Source organism: Panulirus ornatus, chromosome 21 (genome assembly GCF_036320965.1).
Source record: "Panulirus ornatus isolate Po-2019 chromosome 21, ASM3632096v1, whole genome shotgun sequence".
Lineage (NCBI taxonomy): Eukaryota > Metazoa > Arthropoda > Malacostraca > Decapoda > Palinuridae > Panulirus > Panulirus ornatus.
Genome location: NC_092244.1, coordinates 31847553 through 31873117, shown reverse-complemented (window position 1 = coordinate 31873117; position 25565 = coordinate 31847553). Strand labels below are relative to the sequence as shown.

At 40.2% G+C, this 25565-nt stretch overlaps 1 protein-coding gene across 3 annotated transcripts in view; it reads left to right on the top strand.

Moving 5' to 3' along the window:
* Nucleotides 1–7510: 7510 nt before the first annotated feature.
* Nucleotides 7511–25565, top strand: part of OXA1L (OXA1L mitochondrial inner membrane protein) — a 61024-nt gene continuing 42969 nt past the window's right edge. For 2 of the 3 annotated variants that reach the window (XM_071675898.1, XM_071675899.1), the window contains exons 1-4: nt 7553–7755; nt 9282–9467; nt 14381–14933; nt 17938–18126. In XM_071675898.1, the coding sequence (XP_071531999.1) occupies nt 7648–7755; nt 9282–9467; nt 14381–14933; nt 17938–18126 (1036 nt within the window). In that variant the 5' untranslated portion in view covers nt 7553–7647. Of the gene's footprint in view, nt 7756–9281; nt 9468–14380; nt 14934–17937; nt 18127–25565 lie in introns of all 3 variants that reach the window. The other variant, XM_071675897.1, reaches the window with a different exon arrangement.

Below are 25565 nucleotides of genomic sequence, written 5' to 3'. Positions count from 1 at the left end.
AGTATTTCTCACATACATTCTTCAAAGCAAACCCCTGATCCACACATCCTCTACCACTTCTGAAACCGCACTGCTCTTCCCCAATCTGATGCTCTGTACATGCTTTCACCCTCTCAATCAATACCCTCCCATATAATTTACCAGGAATACTCAACAAACTTATACCTCTGTAATTTGAGCACTAACTCTTATCCCCTTTGCCTTTGTACAGTGGCACTATGCACGCATTCCGCCAATCCTCAGACACCTCACCATGAATCATACATACATTAAATAACCTTACCAACCAGTCAACAATACAGTCACCCCCTCTTTTAATAAATTCCACTGCAATACCATCCAAACCTGCTGCCTTGCCGGCTTTCATCCTCCGCAAAGCTTTTACTACCTCTTCTCTGTTTACCAAATCATTTTCCCTAACCCTCTCACTTTGCACACCACCTCGACCAAAACACCCTATATCTGCCACTCTATCATCAAACTGATTTAACAAACCTTCAAAATACTCACTCCATCTCCTTCTCACATCAGCAGTACTTGTTATCACCTCCCCATTAGCCCCCTTCACTGAAGTTCCCATTTGTTCCCTTGTCTTACGCACTTTATTTACCTCCTTCCAGAACTTTTTTTCATTCTCCCTAAAATTTAATGATACTCTCTCACCCCAACTCTCATTTGCCCTCTTTTTCACCTCTTGCACCTTTCTCTTGACCTCCTGTCTCTTTCTTTTATACATCTCCCACTCATTTATATTTTTTCCCTGAATATATATATATATATATATATATATATATATATATATATATATATATATATATATATATATATATATATATATATATATATATACATATATATATATAGTGCAAATGACTGGGAGATTTAAACGTTTAAGAGAAGGAGGCAGGAAGTCAAGAGAAAGGTGCAAGAGATGAAAAAAGAGGGCAAATGAGAGTTGGGGTGAGAGTATCGTTAAATCTTAGGGAGAATAAAAAGATGTTTTGGAAGGAGGTAAATAAACTGCGTAAGACAAGGGAACAAATGGGAACATCAGGGAAGGCGGCTAATGGAGAGGTGATAACAAGTAGTGGTGATGTGAGAAGGAGATGGAGTAAGTATTTTGAAGGTTTGTTGAATGTGTTTGAGAATAGAGGGACAGATGTATGGTGTTTTGGTCGAGGTGGTGTGCAAAATGAGAGGGTCAGGGAGAATGATTTGGTAAACAGAGAAGAGTTACTAAAAGCTTTGCGGAAGATGAAGGCCGGCAAGTCGGCGGGTTTGGATGGTATTGCAGTGCAATTTAGCAAAAAAGGGGGTGACTGTTGTTGACTGGTTGGTAAGGGTATTCAATATATGTATGACTTATGGTGAGGTGCCTAAGGATTGGCGGAATGCATGCATAGTGTCATTGTACAAAGGCAAAGGGGATAAAAGTGAGTGCTCAAATTACAGAGGTATAAGTTTGTTGAGTATTCCTGGGAAATTATATGGAAGGGTATTGATTGAGAGGGTGAAAGCATGTACAGAGCATCAGATTGGGAAAGAGCATTGTGGTTTCAGAAGTGGTAGAGGATGTGTGGATCAGGTGTTTGCTCTGAAGAATGTATGTGAGAAATACTTAGAAAAGCAAATGGATTTGTTTAGCATTTATGGATCTGGAAAAGGCACATGATAGAGTTGATAGAGCTGCTCTGTGGAAGGTATCAAGAATATATGGTGTGGGGGCAAGTTGTTAAAAGCAGTGAAAAGTTTTTATCGAGGATGTAAGGCATGCGTTCATGTAGGAAGAGAGGAAAGTGATTGGTTCTCAGTGAATATTGGTTTGCGGCAGGGGTGTGTGATGTCTCCATGGTTGTTTAATTTGTTTATGGATGGGGTTGTTACGGAGGTGAATGGAAGAGTTTTGGTAAGAGGGGCAAGTCTGCAGTCTGTTGTGGATGAGAGAGCTTGGGAAGTGAGCCAGTTGTTGTTCGTTGATAATACACCGCTGGTGGCTGATTCGTGTCAGAAACTGCAGAAGCTGGTGACTGAGTTTGGTAAAGTGTATGGAAGAAGAAAGTTGAGAGTAAATTTGAATAAGAGCAATGTTATTAGGTACAGTTGGGTTGAGGGACAAGTTTGAATGGAGAAAATCTGGAGGAAGTGAAGCGTTTGAGATATCTGGGAGTGGATATGGCAGCGGATGGAGCCATGGAAGTGAATCATAGGGTGGGGGAGGAGGCGAAAGTTCTGGGAGCGTTGAAGAATGTGTGGAAGTCGAGAACGTTATCTTGGAAAGCAAAAATGAGTATGTTTGAAGGAACAGTGGTTCTAACAATGTTATATAGTTGCGAGGCGTGGGCTATAGATAGAGTTTTGCGGAGGTGGGTGGATGCGCTGGAAATGAGATGTTTGAGGACAATATATAGTGTGAGGTGGTTTGATCGAGTAAATAATAATAGGGTAAGAGAGATGTGTGGAGTGAAAAAGATTTTGAGTGATCGGGGCCTAAACATGCAGGAGGGTGTAAGGCGTGCAAGGAATAGAGTGAACTGGAACGATGTGGTATACCGGGGTCGACGTGCTGTCAATGGATTGAACCAGGGCGTGTGAAGCGCCTGGGGTAAACCATGGAAAGTTCTGTGGGGCCTGGATGTGGAAAGGGAGCTGTGGTTTCAGTGCATTATACATGACGGCTAGAGAGAGACTGAGTGTGAACGAAAGTGGCCTTTGTTGTCGTTTCCCTGTGCTACCTCGCGCACATGCGGGGGGAGGGGGTTGTTATTTCATGTGTGGCGGGGTGGCGATGGAAATGAATAAAGACAGACAGAATGAATTATGTACATGTGTATATATGTATATGTCTGTGTGGGTATATATATATATATATATATATATATATATATATATATATATATATATATATATATATATATATATGTATACGTTGAGATGTACAGGTATGTATATGTGCGTGTGTGGACGTGTATGTATATACATGTGTATGTGGGTGGGTTGGGCCATTCTTTCGTCTGTTTCGTTGCGCTACTTTGCTAAAGCGGGAGACAGCGACAAAGCAAAATAAAAATAATAATGATAATAAATATTTATCTATATATATATTAATTACACCAACGTTGTATCATCAGCGAATAACAACTGACTCACTTCCCAAGCCCCCTCATCCACAACAGACTGCATACTTACCCCTCTCTCCAAAACTCTTGCATTCACCTCCCTATCAACCCCATCCATAAACAAATTAAACAACCATGGAGACATCACGCACCCCTGCCGCAAACCTACATTCACTGAGAACCAATCACTTTCCTCTCTTCCTACTCGTACACATGCTTTACATCCTCGATAAAACCTTTTCACTGCTTCTAGCAACTTGCCTCCCACATCATACATTCTTAATACCTTCCACAGAGCATCTCTATCAACTCTATCATATGCCTTCTCCAGATCCATAAATGCTACATACAAATCCATTTGCTTTTCTAAGTATTTCTCACATACATTCTTCAAAGCAAACACCTGATCCACTCATCCTCTACCACTTCTGAAACCACACTGCTCTTCCCCAAAGTGATGCTTTGTACATGCCTTCACCCTCTCAATCAATACCCTCCCATATAATTTACCAGGAATACTCAACAAACTTATACCTCTGTAAATTGAGCTCTCACCTTTATCCCCTTTGCCTTTGTACAATGGCACTATGCATGCATTCCGCTAATCCTCAGGCACCTCACCATTAAATACATTAAATAGCCTTCACATTTAGTCAACAATACAGTCACCCCCTTTTTTAAATAAATTCCACTGCAATACCACCCAAACCCGCTGCCTTGCCAGCTTTCATCTTCCGGAAAGCTTTCACTACCTCTTCTCTACCAAATCATTCTCCCTAACCCCCCACTTCGCACACCACCCCGACCAAAACACCCTGTATCTGCCACTCTATCCTCAAACACATTCAACAAACCTTCAAAATACTCACTCCATCTCCTCACTTCACCACTCCATTAGTCCCCTTCACCGATGTTCCCATTTGTTCCCTTGTTTTACGCACTACATTTGCCTCCTTTCAAAACATCTTTTTATTTTCCCTAAAATTTAATGATACTCTCTCACCCTAACTCTCATTTGCCCTCTTTTCACCTCTTGCACCTTGCTCTTGACCTCCTGCTTCTTTCTTTTATACATCTCCCAATCATTTGCACTATTTCCCTGCAAAATTCGTCCAAATGCCTCTCTCTTCTCTTGCTCTAATAATCTTACTTCATCCTACCATTCACTACCCTTTCTAATCTGCCCACCTCCCATGCTTCTCATGCCACAAGCATTTTTTGCGAGAATGAGAACTTCTCGGAAGACTGATCCTTGTGGTACTCCACCTCTTGCCTCTAACCATCCTGAGGTTTGATCATTAATTACAACTCTACGCCAGACGTCGAATTTCCTCTCCAGTGAAGTACAACTTCGTTAGTCCCATGTGACTTACGTTTACTAGTCATCTTTGATGCTGAACCTTATCGAAAGCTTTCTAAAAATGTTGATAGATAACATCAACTGCTTTATTAAATTTGTCGTGAATGTTTATTACATCATGAGAGAAATGAAGCAGATTTGTCAGACATGAGCGACTTCACTGCAAACTATTCTACGAATCGTTCATTAAAGTGGTGGTCCTCTAAATGGTTACAGTTGTATATGTACTAATGGTTTCCACAAGATTCCTAACTATAGACGTTAAGCTTACAGGACGAATATCTTCGGGTGATGACATTACATTCATGGAATACAGGTGTTACATTGACATTACATTCATGGAATACAGGTGTTACATTGACAAATTTCCATTCATGTGGAACTTTTCCCGTACCAACTAACCTAATGTAAAAGGCAGTCAAGGGTTTAACTTCTTAATTTTTCGCCTCACATTGTTCTCGGGTAAAATTGTTCAAGATATGCCGTTTGATCTACTCTTATTATGTTTATTGCTGAAAGTATCTCATTGGGTTTTAAGTGTGTTAAAGACCGTTCCCTTCTTTTATTAATGGAATTGCATTCGGGACATGTATTGTACCTTCGATCGTAAATCAGGCAGCAGCAAAAGAAAGTTATTTAATAATTTTGCCATGGCCTCGTTATCTTGAACCAAGTCACTATCTTCCGTAATTAATGGAATATGGGTTTCTATTGCTATTTTCAGCAATATATGCTTCACGTTGTTGTTTGCTTTGTTGTATAGCACTTTTACTTTATACAAATTAGCATACCTCTCTCAATCATGTTGGTTATTGGAGTTTCCTCTGAGTTTCCTGTGAGCCATCTTCGTCGACAACAGACACATCGTTACATCACCTTTCCACCACCTTGGTTTCGTTTTAGAAATAGACCATCTACACCGCAGTTACGTACTTTTCCTTCCCTGCTGTAAAGGATTTTCTAAAGATGTTCCAAACTAATTTCATGTCAGTTTCATTGGCCATATCATCCCAGATTTTCAATGTGAATCCTGTTAAAAATAGTCCGTTTTAAATCACGAATTTTTCGTGATTCTCATACTTACCAACATTACATTTAGTATTTGAAAGCTACCTCAAAAGTAATTTGTCGCTGATCACTTGTACCAAACTCAACATGATTAACTAGATTCTCATTTGTAGTTAGAATTAAATATTACACATTCTCATCGTGAGTAGATTACTAATTGGATTAGGGAATTATCAATCAAATTTAGGTAGAGTCCACACGCCTGGAACTACTAGAAAGGTTCTCCACATTTAGATTCCGCTATGTTAAAATCTTCCACTATAATGAAATCTTATTCATTAGAAAATTTTGCTAATTGACCATAAAATCTATCGTCTACCTCTAGCGTCTGTGTGGGGGCCTATAAACTAGTCCTACTATTATTTCCTTGTATACTTTATCTCGTGATTTCTACATAAAAATGATGACATTCTCACCTGCTACGGCAGTCTTTACTCCGGGATTGAAATTGTCAACTACAGGGATGTAAGTTTGTTGAGAGCTGTTTTATGTGGTAAAATTTGTTACAGCAGGTAACAGCCACTAGATCAGGCAAGATCTGCAAAACATTTTTTTCTGTGGTAAAAGCCGCTGGATTAAATATCTTTTGGATCTTCTAAGTGTTGTTGGATGTTGGAAGACCTGCTTGACATGATGAGTCTACTGACTCATCATGTCAATTCAGTGTAAGCTACTGAATGTGGTGAGAGACTCTGGATCAGGTAAAAAATTCTGAGCCAAAGAAAATCTGGATGTGGCTAGAGGTTTTTGATCAGGTAAGAGTTACTGGATGCTGGAAAAGATACCATTTTAAGAATGAATCACTTCATTAAGTAAGACCTGCTGGATATAGTGAAAGCCTGTGGGTCAGTTAAGCTGCTGAGTGTGGTAAGAACCTTTATATTCGGTTACTGCTGCTGCATGTGGTAAGAGCATTTGATCAAGTAAGATCTGCTGGATATGCTAAGAGCTGCTGATGTGGTAAGAGTTGCAGGTTCATGTGAGAGCCACTGGACTAAGTAAGAGCTACTGGATGTGATAAGATATACTGGATGAAGTAAGAGCACCTGGATCAGATAAGAGCCACTGGACCAGATAAAAGCAACTAGTAGGATGTGGTTAGAGCTGCTAATGTGGCAAGAACCACTGAATCAGGCAAGAGCTACTGGGTGGGTTAAGAGCCGCTGGATCAGGGCACTGACACTGGATGTAATGAGAGCCTTTGATGCACGTAAGGGCCTTCGACCGTGATCAGTTATTGGATGTGGTAAGAGCTGCTGGATTTGGTAAGAGCAACTAGATCAAGTAAGAGCAAATGGCTCAGGCAAGAGCTGCTAGATTTGATAAGAGCTACTAGATCTGATATGAGCCACTGGATCAGGTAAGAGCTGTTGGATGTGGTAAGAACCACCTCACCTGGTAAGGAAAGAGCTTCTGGATGTGGACAGAGGCACTAGATCTAATAAGAGTCACTGGCTCAGGTAAGAGCTGCTGGATGTGGTAAGAGCAACTTGATCAATTAAGAGCTATTAGTTAAGGTAAGGTAAGAGCTGCTGGATGTAGTTAGAGGCATTAGATCTAATGAGTCACTGGATCAGGGAAGAGCTACTGAATGTGGTATGAGCCACTGGATCAGGTAAGTTGTTATTGTATGGTAAGAGCTGCTGGATGTGGTAAGAGCCGTTAGATGAGGTAAGGTAAGGTCAGATGAGATAAGGTAAGATGAGGTCAGGTAAGAGCAAGTGGCTCAGATAAGAGCTGCTGGACGTCCTAAGAACTGTAGGATCATTTAAGAGCCATATTATCGCCTGAAAGCTGCTGGATCAGGATAAGGTAAGATAGCTCCTGAAAGTGGTAGCATATGCTTGGTCAGTAAGAGTTGTTGGAGGTGGTAAGTTACTGGATATAGTAAGAGCTCCATGATGTGTTAAGAGCCGCTTGATCATTTAAGAGCCAGTTGATGTGTTAAGTACAGCTAGATCAGATGAGAAAGCCGTACTGGACGTGCAGCAGCTGCTGCTGTGTGGGATGAGATAAGAAAGCCGTGCTGGACGTGCAGCAGCAGCTGCTGTGTGGGATCATATATTATAATCCGGATCTCAATCCGGTCTTTTCAAAACAAACATGGCCTCAGCAGTGAGGTGCTACACACGTTGCTTGGCTAAAAGTATAAGGTTTACCTGTCCGGCTCAAGTACATCAGTCAGTGACAACGTACAAGACAACACACAATGTGAGTGTTTGTATAGCAAGAGGTTAAGGTTATGTGCTCTTTGGTGTGTCCATTTTACTGGCTACCGGTAGATGTTCAGACCTCTCCTCTCCCAAGTTGTATATTGTACAACCTTCTTGTTATTGTAACTCCTGTCTACCAGGCAACCACATAATTAAGGGTTTACAGAGGAAAGGGGTTGGAGTCGATTAAGGGTATGTAAGGGTAAGACACTAAGGTATATTATGGATGTGCATGGATCATGAGTTATGTAACAATTTAGAGTAACAGCTCTTCATCACAACTAGTATCTGATATTAATTAATTTGATTCTAGAAAGGTAGTATATAGTGTAAGGAATACAAGAATAATTGTAGATTTCGTGCATAACATATCTTTAGATAATGATAAGTAGGATATTAGGGAAAATGTAAGATGTATCATTGTAAATGAAAATAATTCACTTCTTAAGATTCAACAGAACCTATGAAAACCACACCTGTCTTCCTTGGAGTGAAAACTTATCTAACATTTGATATTCTAGTAGAAATATCCCTGTCATACTCTTGAATATTAACCATGAGCATGGTTTTGGATGTCAACAAACAGATGACACAGAGTCACCATGTGATCTCCAGCAGGGTACATATATTCTGATATATTTCTATAATTAGTTTGGCTACAAAGTGAGATTAGGTGATTCATAGGTTTTGTTGATGTTTTTCAAGCACTCTTTACTTTTGCATTAAAAAACCATAATTTCCCTGATATTTTTAAATTGTATCGTTATTTGATATCGTTCAATAAATTGTAAGCCTTCAAATCTTACTAATTAACTCTTATTGGATTCTTTAAACAGGAATCTAGCTTTGTATAACACAGTTACTCAGTATTTAAAGCTGATTGTGATGCAGAGCTATTTTAGACAGCTTCCGAAATAACTTATGGTAGTGGACAAAAACTTTCAGTGGATATCTTTATTTGTTAAGAAATAACAAAAGAAAATTGATGAAATATGATGCCAGTGGGTGATCCTGGGTAAATAAACAAGACTAGTGAAGAGGGTTATGAATGTCTGGTACCAGTGAATAGTGAAGTTTTGAAATTTTCTTCCCCTTTTTGTTTTTATCCCTTATTATAACTGTCCATCTCAAGTCAGGTCTGCAGTCACCCGAGGAACTTAAATTGATATTTTTTATCACTCTTTCATCTGAGATGACTATAATTGGGGCTTGTATTTTTCCATGCCAAGTTGGTTCAGAAAGAAGTTTTGGCAAGTTTCCCCTTATTTCATAAATGCCAAAACAGTAGATTTTGTATGTTTGCACATCAGTGATGTATTGTCAGGTAGAAAGAATTGAGCAAAACTTGTAACATGATGTTAAAGTGACAAATGAATACCCCCTTGAAAATAGGTGATATCATATATGATGGCAATATTTGATGATGATAACATTTTTTTTCATTATATGCCTTGCCTGTAATGAATTTGAATGGCTGTTGTTGCATTACCAATTGCTCCAAATTGATCGGGCATAATTTTACAGGTTGGTTGTTGGTTAGCGTCATCATCCAGATACCATACTGCTCTAACATGGCAGAAAAACAAGTGGGTGCCCTCTGGAAGCTCATTCAGGCTGTTTACAGATTATTCTGAAGCTTTGGAAATGCTTTGTTTTTCAGTCAGACACACCTCTCGACATAACAGTACTGCAAGTAATATATTCAATGAGGTTGGTATTTCCTTAATAGGAAAACAGATGAAAACCCAGATTTTCTGATGTGTGATATACCTTTCAGATCAGTTTGTGGCCATGTAATGTATATGTAAATCAAACAAGCATGAAAAAGTAAAGTGTACCTTAAAACACCGTGCTCATATAGTTGCTTATATTCATACCTGTAGTTTGAGATGTGGTCACTGATCCTGTTCAGGAAGACTTCTTCAGAAAAGAGAGAGAAACAGATAGAGAGAGATGAGATGTAGAACTAAAGATTACCTTATTACGTATGAGTACTTGCAATGAGATTAATAGGCAGGGCTAGAATGTACAGGTCAGTCCAGGTCTTATTAGAACAGTATTACTCTTTTCTCTGCTGCCTTGCGTATTGTAGAATTATCAGTCTTGGGTTCATTTGAATCTGTTTTTAGCCAAATGTAAAGTTTCTTTTAAAGAACTATGTGCTTATTTCATGCAGGTTTCTAATTTCACTGGCACTACATTTAATAGTCTTTCCATCTTTCTCACTGGGCTTTCATACATGGTTTTTCTAGGGATTGCTGCTACATTATTTGTGTTCTTACTTTCTGAAATGCTGTTAATCAAGGCACCCTGTCTTTTATTTAATTGCACATTTTTGATATATGGACGGGGTGGGAGTTTTACACTCAAGGTCCCGTCTCTTGAACATTTACTTTCATTAAACCACTTAGATTTATTTATGCTGTCTGCTTTAACTGTTTTCTCAGTCATTCTTTTTGGTATATCCACTATGCTTATACTTTAAAAGCATTTCTTTACATCCTTTTTGATAATTCTTTCTCTTCTCTCTGTATCTCTGATGTCTGCTTCGACAAGAACTCCTTTATGGGGATGGCCTTGGCAATAAAGCCTCCATAACTAGTGAACTCCAGTACCGCTTTGTAGCCTTTAGTGCCTCACGCTTAGCAGTTTTTTTTACTTAATTTTTTTATATCCTCTAGTTGCTGTTTATCTAGATCTCTGAAAGAATGTTCACTGTGCTCACCATTTGATCTCTTTTAGAAACTTAAAGGTTGTGATCAGGTCACCCTTCAATCTTCTTTCTTCCATGGTGGATGAATTTAAAGCCTCCAGTTTTTCCCTGTAACTTAGCTCTCTTAATACTGGTACCATCTTTGTTACCCTCCTTTTGAACTTACAAGTTCTTTGTGCTTCTTTAGGTGTGATGACCAAACCTGAGAATCTTATTCTAGTTTTGGCCTTCTGCAAAGTATGATTTTTAAGTTGAAAATGACTATGGAAAAGAATCTAGGTAAAGGTAAGAAGCTGTATGCAGCTTTTATGGATCTGGAGTAAGTGTATGACTGTAGTCAACTGGAATGTTATATGGGATGTGTTAAGGATATATGTGGTGGAGGGACAACTGTTGTATAGTGTGAAAGCTTTCTACAGAATAGCAAATGCATGTATAAGAGCTGATGGAGAGTTGAGCAAAAGTTTTGATATACATGTGGGTGTAAGGCAGGGTTGTGTGAGGTCACTGTGGCTTTTTAACATGTATATGGAGTGAGTGATAAGAGATGTGAAAGTAAAACTAAGGAAGAAGAGGTGCAGAGATGGGGTGTGGAGGTGAGATATGGTGGCTAATGACAAGTCTGTTTGTGAATCATATTGTGCTGTTCACTTAGAGTGGAGTTACAGAATGTATGTAATCATAGGCAATTGAAGATAGGTCTTTCTGGTCTTTAGCTAAGGGCATCTCTAAAACCTTTTGTGTCGCTCTACCTTCATTTCACTTTTCTGCTCCGACGGTACTATAACTGTCTCGCCCTTAGACAAAGCAAGTCTCTTTGGTTTCCGTTTCTCCTCTAACTCCACCTTGTATGATTCTAACATTTCTTCACTCCCTGATGCTCCTCATACTAATCCTATACCCCTTTCCATAATCTCTTTGGACTGTCCAAAAAATGCTTCTTTCCCTGGACGCAAGAAAGGCTTATGGTCCTGATGGCATCCATCCTTTTGTACTTAAAGAGGGTGCCTCTGAACTCACACCTGTGCTTGCTCGTCTCTTCCGTTTCTGTTTAAAAACCAAAAAATTTTCTTGCAGGCATGCAATGATACATCTCATCTCTAAGAAGGGTGACTGTTCTGACACCTCTAACTATTGTCCTCTTGCTTTGACATTTGCCATTTCCAAGGTCTTTGAATCCCTTCTCAATTCCCATATCCTAAGACACCTCAAAAATCAGTCTTCTCTCTGATTACCAGTATGGCTTCTATAAGTTGAGATCACTGGTGATATTCTCTCATATCTTACTAATGTCTGGTCTTCATCCCTGAAAGATTTTGGGGAGTCATGTGTGGTTGCCCTTGACTTATCTAAGGCTTTTTACAAGGTGTGGCATCGGGGTCTCATCACCAAACTCTCCTTTGGCTTTCCTCCCTCACTTTGCTCCCTCATATCAAGCATCCTTTTTTCCATCAGCATTGATGTCCTTCAGGGTTCTAGCCTGTCCCCTACTACTTTTCTCCTTTTTCTCAACGATTTTCTGTCTACAAATAATCCAATGCACTCATACACTGATGACTCAACACTGCATTCATCCACATCCTTCAACTCTGCTTCCTCTTCTGTCACTCGATCTGCATCTTGTCTTAACACAGCTTCCTCTGTAAACTCATATTTGGACAGGATATCACAGTGGGTAGACAAAATCTTCAGTTTAATGCCTCCAAGACACAGTTTCTACCCATCTCTATATTGAAAACTCCTAACAACTCCCATCTCTCCTTTGATGGTTCTGTAATTCCACCTCTTGGTTCAGTGAACATACTTTGTATTACTGTAACATCTACTCTTTTCTTGATTACATGAATAGTGAAGTCTTCCTCTTAGAAACTAGGTGTCCTTATTTCTATGTCGAAATTTCTTTTTTTTGTAAACAGTTGCTTCGTGTATACAAGGGATTGATTTGTCCTTGTATGGAGTACTGCTCTCACATTTGGAGTGGTTGTAGCTCTGAATCCTTACTCGACAGAGTTGAGTCGAAAGCAGTCTGCCTTATAAACTGTCCCAGGCTAACTTCCAAACTGATTCCATCTCTCTATGCTGCAATGTTGGTTCACTTTCCCTATTCTATAGTTATTACTTTGGTTTTTACTCCCGAGAGCTGGCTGCTTTGTGTGCTTACAAGCAAGCTGCTGTGTGTCATGATTATTGTATGGCCATCAGCAACTCAAGAGTGGTCCATTTTGATACCTGCTTCTTTCCCTATGTGTTGAAGCTTTGGAAATCTCTATCTTCTCAAGTCTTTCCCAATAACAGTAACCTGGCTCATTTCAAAAGACAGATTTTTCACTTTCTCAAAAATTCATAGGTACTTTCTCTTGTCTTTTCTTTGCTCTCTCTATTTCAATTGAAGCCTGGTCTTGATGTGGACTTTTGTCTGTGACTGGAGCCTTTAACATAAAAAGAGTAAAAGTGAAGTAGTGGTGTTTAAATGGAAACGATGAAAGTATAGACTTTAGAAAACTGTATTGAGTGAAAGAAGAAAATTTACTAAATTGTGTTGTAGATATAGAAAGATGTTAAGAGGTGAGAGAATTTAAGTATTTAGGAACTAAATACTTAAATACTTAGGTAGAGAGCAATACAGGGTAGAAGAGTCATTTGGCCCCTTAATGAAATATTGAAGGGGTGGGATGTAACTATGTAAGTGAAGAAAGGATTAAAGAATAGCATGTTCCTCCCAACCCTGACCTAGGCAGCCAAAACATATACTTGGAATGAGTCACAGAGGTCAAGATTGCAGTCTGTGGAAGTGAGCTTTTTGGGAGTAGCCTGTGGTATGACTAAATGAAGAAAGAAATGAGGGGGTGCGTGAGAGATGTGAAATAGCAGGGAATGCAAAGGGAGTGAATTGTGGAGTGGTATAGTGGGTGAAACATAATGCTTTGAGATGGTTTGGCCATGTGGAATGAATGCAAGATGTGAAGTTTGCAAGGAGAGTATGATAGTACAATTAAAGGGGTTTGGTGTTAATGATAGTATGGTTGGTGTGAGAAGACCTCCTGTAACAAGGGTAAATAAGAGTGGAAGAGTACTGGAGGGAGAGAAATGGTGGAAGAATGCATGGAATGGCATATATGAGGGAGGCAAGTAAGAGCAGGGATAAGTAGAGACGTTTGCTGTGGCCTCACCATAAAGGGAGTTCCCAAAGGTAGTTCCAGGAACAGGTGAAGAAAGGCTGCATCTGCTCACATCTGTTCTCTAGCTTTCATTCATAACATACATATATATGTTTATTTATTTATTACACTTGATCGCTTTTTCCCGCATCATTGAGGTAGTGCCAGGAAACAGACGAAGAATGGCCCATCCACTCATATACACATATTTATTTGTGTCTCCTGCTTTAGTGAGGTAGTGCAAGGAAACAGATGAAAGAATAGCCCAACCCACCCACATACACATTTATATACATAAACGCCCCCAAACGCACATATACATACCTATACATTTCAATGTATACATACATGTACATACACAGACATATACATATATACACATGTACATATTCATACATGCTACCTTCATCCATTCCCGCCACCACCCCACCACACATGAAATGGCACCCCCTTCTCCCCGCATGCGTGTGAGGTAGCGCTAGGAAAAGACAGCAAAGGCCACATTCGTTCACACTCAGTCTCTAGCCGTCATGTGTAATGCACCGAAACCACAGTTCTCTTTCCACATCCATGCGTACTTGAATTATTTGAAAACATGATTTTTCGTGGGTAATTGCTCATTTGTGACAAGAAAAGTATATGTGACTTTTAGGATCCAGAACCTTTCTTGGTATATTTATGTTTTGTTATCTGCATCAGAGATAGAATTGTACAAAGAAAATTGAATAATCTTATTCATTTTTTTTTTGCAGATGTTCATTTTGAATGCTGAATCACCAATTCCAAATGAAGATATTACTGATCCTGCTGCTGTTCATTCTGAATTGGATACAGCTGCTGTTGACATAGTCTCACAAGATTCTCTTCATTTAGTTCATAATGCAGCTACTGATATGGCTGTCCTTCATTCAGATTCTGGTGGAGCTGCTGTTCAGTTGACACAAGAAGTTGCTGCTGATCCCTTCCCAAATGCAGCTGCCATTCCATCTGTTCCAGATGATATTGCCATTCCCCTAGTCCAAAATGAGGCTGTCATTCCCTCAGTCCCAGATGATGCAGCCTTGGCCTCAGTCCGTGGAGATGCTGCCATTTCCCCTGTCCTAGATGATGCCATCATTCCCTCAGTCGTAGGAGATGCTGCCATTCCTTCAGTTCCAGAAGATGCTGCCATTCCCTCAATCCTAGATGCTGCTACCAAATCATCAGTCCCAGATGCTGATGCAGTTCATTCTCATATGGTTGGAGGTGCCACTCACTCATCAGATATTACTGCTGGAGTATTATCAGACTCAAAGACATCTTTTGGTTAGTTTATAAGATTTTCTTTATGTTATTAATTAAGATTTTTTTTATATTCTTTGCTGCTTCCTGCATTAGCATGGTAGCTCCAGGAACAGATGAAAAAAGGCCTCATTCGCTTACGTCCATGCTCTAGCTGTAATGTATGATGCACTGAAACCATAGATCCCATCCACAACGCAGCCTCATAGACCCTTCTGTGATTTCCCACAGCTGTGTAATGTGCCCTCATTCAGTCGATTGACAGTGTGTCACCCCATGTAGCATGGCTTTCACCCTCCTGCAAGTTCAGGTCCAGATCAGTCAAAATCCTTTTCATTAAATCCCTTCATCTCCAATATTTGGTCTCCCACTTCTTGTTTTTCCAGTTCAGACACATATATCCACATTGTCAACCTCTCCTCCTTGATTCTCACCATATGTCCAAACCACTTCAGCACACCGTCTTCATCTCTCTCAAGCATGCACCTTTTACTACCACATCACTCATACCCTTTTATTACTTAATCAAATCGCCTCACACCACTTATTGTTCTTAAACATCTACAGTGTTTGCAAGAAACATTGTTTGCCCCATATATATTAAAGTCATCATACATGTGGTCACTGAAACTAATGTTTTTAACAGTTTGAGCACCAGCAACCTGTCTGTGTGCCTCAGACTTTCTTGACGGAATGATGTTCTTTACAGGCAGCCATTTCATTTTGGGAATTTCATTTCTGGGTACTGCATTTCTTCCACCTGTGCATTAAGATGGTTGCCTCTTACCTCTTTAAGGAGGAGAAAGCCCAAATTCTCATAGAAGCAAGTATATCAGGGTACACGTGAGATTTCTAGGTACACTGGGTGCTCAAAATGCACAAACAGGTGACTGTGTCCTGCAACACCTAATGTAGGAGATCTAGACCATTTGGACCCAAAATATGGACCTAGAGAATTTCAAGGACCTTGCCCAAGTGTCTGCAGATGGTTATTATGGTTAAAGGAGAGATTGAAAAAGATAAGAATAAAACTGATATTACACATAAAAATTAATTGGGAGGCATACAAGGTTTTTTGGGGACACTGTACTCTCCACCACATCAACCATCCTCCAAACATCCTCATATGTAGCTTATGCCTTGCACCCATTTACTTTTACTTGGATTACAAGACCTTCAAACAGATGTTTTAATTTATTTTTATTTATTTGATTTTACTTTGTCGCTGTCTCCCTGCGTTGGCAAGGTAGCGCATGGAAACAGACGAAAGAATAGCCCAACCCACCCACATACACATGTATATATATATATATACACGTCCACACACGCAAATATACATACCTATATATTTCAACGTATACATATATATATATATACACACTTCACACTCTGCCTTTATTCATTCCCATCACCACCTCACCACACATGAAATAACAACCCCCTCCCCCTGCATGTGCCTGAGGTAGCGCTAGAAAAAGACAACAAAGGCCACATTCGTTCACACTCAGCCTCTAGGTGTCATGTTTAATGCGCTGAAACCACAGCTCCCTTTCCACATTCAGGCCCCACAGAACTCTCCATGGTTTACCCCAGGTGCTTCACATGCCCTGGTTCAATCCATTGACAGCACGTCGACCCTGGTATACCACATTGTTCCACTTCACTGTATTCCTTGAACGCCTTTCACCCTCCTGCATGTTCAGGCCCCGATCACTCAAAATCTTTTTCACTCCATTTTTCCTCACTCATTCTCTCCATGTGACCAAACCATTTGAAAACACCCTCTTCTGCTCTCTCAACCACACTCTTTTTATTGCCACACATCTCTCTTACCCTACTATTACTTACTCAATCAAACCACCTCACACCACATATTGTCCTCAAACATCTCATTTCCAGCACATCCACCCTCTTCTGCACAACTCTATCTATAGCCCATGCCTTGCAACCATATAACATTGATGGAACCACTATTCCTTCAAACATACCCATTTTTGCTTTCCGAGATATATTCTCGACACCCACACATTTTTCAATGCTCCGAGAACTTTTGCCCCCTCCCCCACCCTATGATTCACTTCCGCTTCCATGGTTCCATCCGCTGCCAAATCCACTCCCAGATATCTAAAACACTTAACTTCCTCCAGTTTTTCTCCATTCAAACTTACCTCCCAATTGACTTGTCCCCCAACCCTACTGTACCTAATATTAACCTTACTCTTATTCATATTTACTCTCAACTTTCTTCTTTCACACACTTTACCAGTCACCAACTTCTGCAGTTTCTCACACGAATCAGCCACCAGCGCTGTATCATCAGCGAACAACTGACTCACCCCAATCTGATGCTCTGTACATGTCTTCACCCTCTCAATCAATACCCTCCCATATAATTTCCCAGGAATACTCAACAAACTTATACCTCTGTCATGTGTAGGTTTGTTGCATACTATGATGAGTTCATTGTGACCTTTAGTGTAGAGGTTATGGTTAAATGGGTATGGAATTTTTGAGCATCTAGTATCCTGTATCTTGTCAAGAGTCATTAAAGCTGCCTCAGAATTTTTATTGAAAGAAAGATATGTGCTCTTATTTAGCAACATTACACAGTAGTGTAGCATGTGCAGAATTATACTAACAGATTTCTGGCCATCTCCTTCATACTTAGAATTTTTTACTCATGATTTTTATATGTATAGCAATTATGTGAACCTTACCCTGTCCCATTATCTGTTGATATGGAAACTGTATATAATATTTTTCCAAGACAGTAAAGAATGCATAGAATTGTCTGGTGGTACCAGTTAAAGTGTAATTTGATTTTGATAAGGCGAAATTACATTTAGTGAAATATTCTTTCTTTTAAACTATTCGCCATTTCCCATGGTAGTGAGGTAGCGTTAAGAACAGGACTGGGCCTTTGTGGAAATATATGAAAAAAAAATATATAGTGAAAAAAATATATAGTGAATATATAGTGAAAAATATATAGTGAAATATATGTTAGAAAATATTCTTCATTTTGCAGAATCCATAGCATATATTCCTCCACCTCCAGCACCTCCAGAAGCTGTAGGCCCAGTTCTTAACGCTCTTGGTGAACCCACCTTCCAGAGCATTGGCTTGGGTGGCTGGAGCCCAGCTGGCATAATCCAGAACTGCCTTGAGTATTTACATGTTACTGTAGACCTTCCCTGGTGGGGTGCCATTTGTGTAGGTAAGAATATGGTATATTTGTGTTTAGGAGCTGAAATGATTACTCATATATTTTATGAAATTTTGTTTGAGGGAACTTGTAGTAGATCCCATTTAGTGTTTCACTGAGTAACTGCTTTTGTGTTTGATTATGCTTTTTTGAAAAAAGATGGATAACATCTGTAACCATTATAGTAGTTAGTAAAATAGTGACATCAGTTGGGGATTGAAACTATGATTTGAGTAAATAATGAGTTTTGGAGTTAAGGATGAGGTAAAACTAATAATTCTAAGATTTAGTATTTTAGCAAATCTGTCAGAGGAAACTGGGCATTGCATTTTTAACCCTTTTTGTGTGACTATCCCCAATTGAGATATGCTCAGTAGAGTGCTGTTGACCCCAATAGGGGCAAGCATTGTAGGGTGCTTTCGTCCTCAATTAAGGCACATGCTTTCCAGCCACAAGTTGAATACTTTATTCACAGTAGGTTTTACTGGCCATAGATGATAACCCAGTCATTAGAGGTGTTTGGAACCTCAGTAACCCATTAATGACCATGATGGGTGGTTGTGAACCTTTTTCAGGGGCTTTCTGCTTCTGTGGCATCCACTGCTGCACCCTTGCTGCCTTCACTGAGGATTGGCCAGTCTGGTAAATAATGTTGTTTTCTATCTACCTACCTGCCCTTCAGGGGTTGGCCACAGCAAAAGAGTTTTCATAAGTAGTGAACTCCACTGCTACTACCTTGCATTTAGTGTTTCAAAGTTAACAGGCCACTGACAGAGAGCAACCTTATCACAATATTTTCAGAGGCTTCTGCCTAATGTACCTATTGACTACTGCCTAATGTGTCTATCTAATGTGTGTGGTTTTCCTAAACTATAAATGGTTAACCCAAAAAGATGTTTATTTTTTTTTAGCACTGAGTTGGCCAGGCCAGTAAATATGTTTTTTTGTAAACTAGGAATGTATTGATTATAATTCTTACTTTTTTGTGCCTTTTCAGAAATTAGAATAAATGATTATGTTATATATTTTGTGCACTAGGGAAGGTGAAACATTTAAGTGGGCCTTGAAAGGGTTAGTCAATCTGCATGGTTTGGAATTAGAAGTCCAGTACTGCAAAAATTGATTTTTACGGAGGGTACATATAGCATCAAACACAGTATGGAAATATGTTTTTATCCTTTGACAACAGTGTGTGTGTGGAATCAGGTGACTGATTATATTTTTATAAGAATAGATGTTGAATTGATTGTAAGTGTTATAGATTTTCAGGAAAGACACTAAATACATTAGTCAGTACATCTATTAAGGATGGAACTAAAAGGGGAGGCATTGCCCGGTTACATCAGGGCAATAGTTTAAGATCTGGATAAACATCTGATGTGTACTGTTACTTTTAGCTTGAGAATTTTGAGCCTGGCTGCCTCTGGAAACAGGAAACACTTCGCTGGAGTTGCCCTCAGTCAGTAACCTGTCAGGGGTGAGGCACAGAAGGCTAAGAAGCAGCACTGGAGTCTACCAGTTATGCCAAGTGTTGTAATGAGGGTGATGGTGCTGAATGTGAATGGGATGACTGGAGAGAATAAAAGGAGGGAGATTGTGGTGAGGTGTAAAAATTTTAGCATGGATGTGCTAGGAATTGGGGAAACCCGTATCCTTGGGCAGGGTGTGTGGAGTGCAAATGGAAATGGTGAATACAAGTTATGGGAGGGCATGGAAGGAGGTGTGGTATGGACAGGAATTAGTGAAAATTATCAGGGAAGAGGAAAAGAAGGATGTGCAAATTGTAATGAGGGTGATGGTGCTGAATGTGAATGGGATGACTGGAGAGAATAAAAGGAGGGAGATTGTGGTGAGGTGTAAAAATTTTAGGATGGATGTGCTAGGGATTGGGGAAACCCATATCCTTGGGCAGGGTGTGTGGAGTGCAAATGGAAATGATGAGAATGCAAGTTATGGGAGGGCATGGAAGGAGGTGTGGTATGGACAGGAATTAGTGAAAATTATCAGGGAAGAGGAAAAGAAGGATGTGCAAGTCTGCTGTCACTAAGATTATGGGAGGGTGTTACAAAGCATGGATGGAATTGAACAAGAATAGCGTGGGTGAAAGGAAAGATTGGGATTATGAAATATGCACAGGTATGTGTATATTTGCCTGTGAATATAAAGACTGTACAAGGTGAGGATGGAATGAAGCTCTTCTGGAGGAATTTGAATGACTATAAATGGTTTAGAGAATGAGAGTACCGTGGTTGTTTTGATTGATATGAATGCGAAAGTGAGATGTGATGAAATTGGTGAAATAGATGGTAAATGGGGAGTGCTTGGAGTAAATGAGAATGGAAGCTATCTTGTGGATAATTGTGCTGAGAGGGGTTAATTCCTTGCGAACACCTTTTTCTGTACAAGATGATCCACAGATATACATGATGAGGAATGATGGAAGAGAAGAACAAAGGCATTGATTGATCCTTTGGCAGTGGATGAAAGATTGAGAAAGGCTGTGCTGGATGTTAGAGTAGTGAGAGGATTCTTGTGGGGATGAGGATCAGGGAGAAGTGGAGGTATGGTGTAAGGAAGAATGGAGAGGTAAAAGTGTTGGCTGGTGAGAAGATGAATCAGGAAAAGTACAGGAAGGATTATGAAAGGAAGGTAAATGAAAGCTTAGATGGAAGTGTAGTGAATGTATGAATGTAGTCGTGAGTGAATGAGGTGTTTAAAATTTTTTTTTCTTTTTTTTTTTTGCTTTGTCGCTGTCTCCCGCATTTGCGAGGTAGCGTAAGGAAACAGACGAAAGAAATGGCCCAACCCACCCCCATACACATGTATATACATACACGTCCACACACGCAAATATACATACCTACACAGCTTTCCATGGTTTACCCCAGACGCTTCACATGCCCTGATTCAATCCACTGACAGCACGTCAACCCCGGTATACCACATCGATCCATTTCACTCTATTCCTCGCCCTCCTTTCACCCTCCTGCATGTTCAGGCCCCGACCACACAAAATCTTTTTCACTCCATCTTTCCACCTCCAATTTGGTCTCCCACTTCTCATTCCCTCCACCTCTGACACATGTCTTTAAAATGTTTAGAGAAATACTAGTAAAGGTTGTAGAAACAGTAGTTAGTAAAGAGATTCAGGAATAAGAAGGGCAATGCATGGTGGACAGAAGAGATTAGAAATGCTGTGGAAGAGAAGAAAAGCCATATGGTAGGTTGCTCAATAGTAATGTACCATTGGAAGTTCAGTAGAGGAGGAGGGAAGAATACAGAATATGTAAGGGGAAATTTAAGAAGCTGATAGAGGAGAGCAAAGAAAGAGTAGATGAAGATTTTGGAAGAAAGTTAAGTGAAAAGTTTTGGGATGATAAGAAATTATACTGGAAGGAGGCGAAAAAGGAAAGAGATGGCTGTATGAATGGAAATGATGTAAGAAGTAAGGAAGAAGAATTGCTGAATCAAATGGAATAAGTAAAAGGAAAATGGAAAGAGTATTTTTGAAGAACTGATAAATGTGGGAGAAGGGGAGGCAGCAAATGTCAGTTGCGTGGGTATGGAGGAGGGAAGGAAGAGGATACAAGTGCAGGGGCCTATAGCAAAGAGGTAGATGACAAGGGCAATAATGAAGCTGAAGGTAGGAAAGGCACCTGGAGTGGATGATACTATGGCTGAAATGCTGAAGTACAGAGGAGAAAGTGTGATAGAGTGGATGTATCTTTCATGTAATTTAGCATGGAAACAGAAGGTTGTGCCTGAGGATTGGGTGAAAGCTATTATTGTTCCTGTATTCAAAGGAAAAGGTGTGAAGGATGCATGTAGCAATTATAGTCGGTTAAGTATCCCAGGAAAAGTGTATATAAAAGATATTGATTGACAGAGTGATGGAAGTGACTGAATGCAGAATAAGTGAAGAGCAAGGGGGTTATAGGAAAGGTAGGGGATGTGTGGATCAGGTTTTTGTAGTAAAGATGACAGTGGAAAAGTATTTAGTGAAAGTTGAGAAGTTGTATGCAGCTTTTATGGATCTGGAGAAAGTGTATGACTGAGTCGAGTGGAATGCTTTGTGGGATGTGTTAAGGATATGTACAGGGGGAAAACTGTTGGAAGGTGTAAAAGCCTTCTACAAAGGAGGTAATTTGTATGTAAGAGTGGATGGAGAGTTGAGCGAAAATTTTGGGATACATGTAGGTGTGAGACAGGGCTGTGTGTAATGAAAGGATAAGAGAGAGATGTGTGATGATAAAAAGAGTGCGGTTGAGAGAGCAGAAGAGGGTGTGTTGAAATGGTTTGGACATATGGAGAGAATGAGTGAGGAAAGGTTGACAAAAAGGATATATGTGTCAGAGGTGGAGGGAACAAGGAGAAGCGGGAGATCAGATTGGAGGTGGAACGATGGGGTGACAAAGAATTTGAGTGATTGGGGCCTAAATATATGAGAGGGTGAGAGGTGTGCAAGGAATAGAGAAAATTTGAATGTTATATACTGGGGTCGATGCGCTTTCAACGAAATTAACCAGGGCATATGAAATGTCTGGGATAAACCCAGGATAGGTCTTTGGGGTCTGGATGTGGATAGGAAGCCTCCACAAGATAGTGATCAGACATCCCACTAGCTGCCCCTCTCAGCATATTAACATCCAAGAGTCTCTCTTCCACAACAACTGACTCACTTCCGGCATTAGCGAGGTAACGCAAGGAAACAGACGAAAGAATGGCTCAAACCACCCACATACATATTTGTATACATACACACCTTCACACGCACATATACATACCTATACATTTCAACGTATACATACATATACATACATGCACATGTACCTATTCATACTGCCTTCATCCATTCCTGTTGCCACCCCGCCACACATTAGTGAGGTAATGCAAGGAAACAGAGGAAAGAATGGCCCAAATCACCCACATACATATTTTTATACATACACGCCCACACACGCACATATACATACCTATAAATTTCAATGTATACATTTATTTATTCATTTTGCTTTGTCACTGTCTCCCGCGTTAGCGAGGTAGCACTAGGAAACAGATGAAAGAATGGCCCAACCCACCCACATACACATGTATATACATACACGTCCACACACGCAAATATACATACCTATACATCTCAACTTATACATATATATACACACACAGACATATACATATATGCACATGTACATAATTCATACTGTCTGCCTTTATTCATTCCCATCGCCACCTCGCCACACATGAAATAACAACCCCCCCCCCCATGTGTGTGAGGTAGCGCTAGTAAAAGACAACAAAGGCCCCATTCGTTCACACTCAGTCTCTAGCTGTCATGTAACAATGCACCGAAACTACAGCTCCCTTTCCACATCCAGGCCCCACAGAACTTTCCATGGTTTACCCCAGACGCTTCACATGCCCTGGTTCAATCTATTGACAGCATGTCGACCCCGGTATACCACATCGTTCCAATTTACTCTATTCCTTGCACGCCTTTCACCCTCCTGCATGTTCAGGCCCCGATCACTCAAAATCTTTTTCACTCCATCTTTCCACCTCCAATTTGATCTCCCACTTCTCCTCGTTCCCTCCACCTCTGACACATATATCGTCTTGGTCAATCTTTCCTCACTCATTCTCTCCATGTGACCAAACCATTTCAAAACACCCTCTTCTTCTCTCTCAACCACACTTTTTTTATTACCACACATCTCTCTTACCCTATTATTACTTACATGATCAAACCACCTCACACCACATATTGTCCTCAAACATCTCATTTCCAGCACATCCACCCTCCTGTGCACAACTCTATCCATAGCCCATGCCTCGCAACCATACAACATTGTTGGAACCACTATTCCTTCAAACATACCCATTTTTGCTTTCTGAGATAATGTTCTCGACTTCCACACATTCTTCAATGCTTCCAGAATTTTCGCCCCCTCCCCCACCCTATGATTCACTTCCGCTTCCATGGTTCCATCCACTGCCAAATCCACTCCCAGATATCTAAAACACTTAACTTCCTCCAGTTTTTCTCCATTCAAACTTACCTCCCAATTGACTTGACCCTCAACCCTACTGTACCTAATAACCTTGCTCTTATTCACATTTACTCTCAACTTTCTTCTTTCACACACTTTACCAAACTCATTCACCAGCTTTTGCAGTTTCTCACATGAATCAGCCACCAGCACTGTATCATCAGCGAACAACAACTGACTTACTTCCCAAGCTCTCTCATCCACAACAGACTGCATACTTGCCTCTCTTTCCAAAACTCTTGTATTTACCTCCCTAACAACCCCATCCATAAACAAATTAAACAACGATGGAGACATCACACACCCCTGCCGCAATCTTACATTCACTGAGAACCAATCACTTTCCTCTCTTCCTACATGTACTCATACCTTACATCCTCGATAAAAACTTTTCACTGCTTCTAACAACTTGCCTCCCACACCATATATTCTTAATACCTTCCACAGAGCATCTCTATCAACTCTATCATATGCCTTCTCTAGATCCATAAATGCTACATACTAATCCATTTGCTTTTCTAAGTAGTTCTCACATACATTCTTCAAAGCAAACACCTGATCCACTCATCCTCTACCACTTCTGAAACCACACTGCTCTTCCCCAATCTGATGCTCTGTACATGCTTTCACCCTCTCAATCAATACCCTCCCATATAATTTCCCTGGAATACTCATCAAACTTATACCTCTGTAATTTGAGTACTCACCTTTGTCCCCTTTGCCTTTGTACAATGGCACTATGCAAGCATTCCACCAATCCTCAGGCACCTCACCATGATCCATACATACATTGAATAACCTTACCAACCAGTCAACAATACAGTCACCCCCTTTTTTAATAAATTCCACTGCAATACCATCCAAACGCGCTGCCTTGCCGGCTTTCATCTTCTGCAAAGCTTTTACTACGTCTTCTCTGTTTACGAAATCATTTTCCCTACCCTCTCACTTTGCACACCACCTTGACCAAAACACCCTATATCTGCCACTCTATCATCAAACACATTCAGCAAATCTTCAAAATACTCACTCCATCTCCTTCTCACATCACCACTACTTGTTATCACCTCTCCATTAGCCCCCTTCACTGAAGTTCCCATTTGCTCCCTTGTCTTACGCACTTTATTTACCTCTTTCCAAAACATCTTTTTATTCTCCCTAAAATTTAATGATACTCTCTCACCCCAACTCTCATTTGCCCTCTTTTTCACCTCTTGCACCTTTCTCTTGACCTCCTGCCGCTTTCTTTTATACATCTCCCACTCATTTGCATTATTTCCCTGCAAAAATTGTCCAAATGCCTCTCTCTTCTCTTTCACTAATACTCTTACTTCTTCATCCCACTGCTCACTACCCTTTCTAATCTGCCCACCTCCCACGCTTCTCATGCCACAATCATCTTTT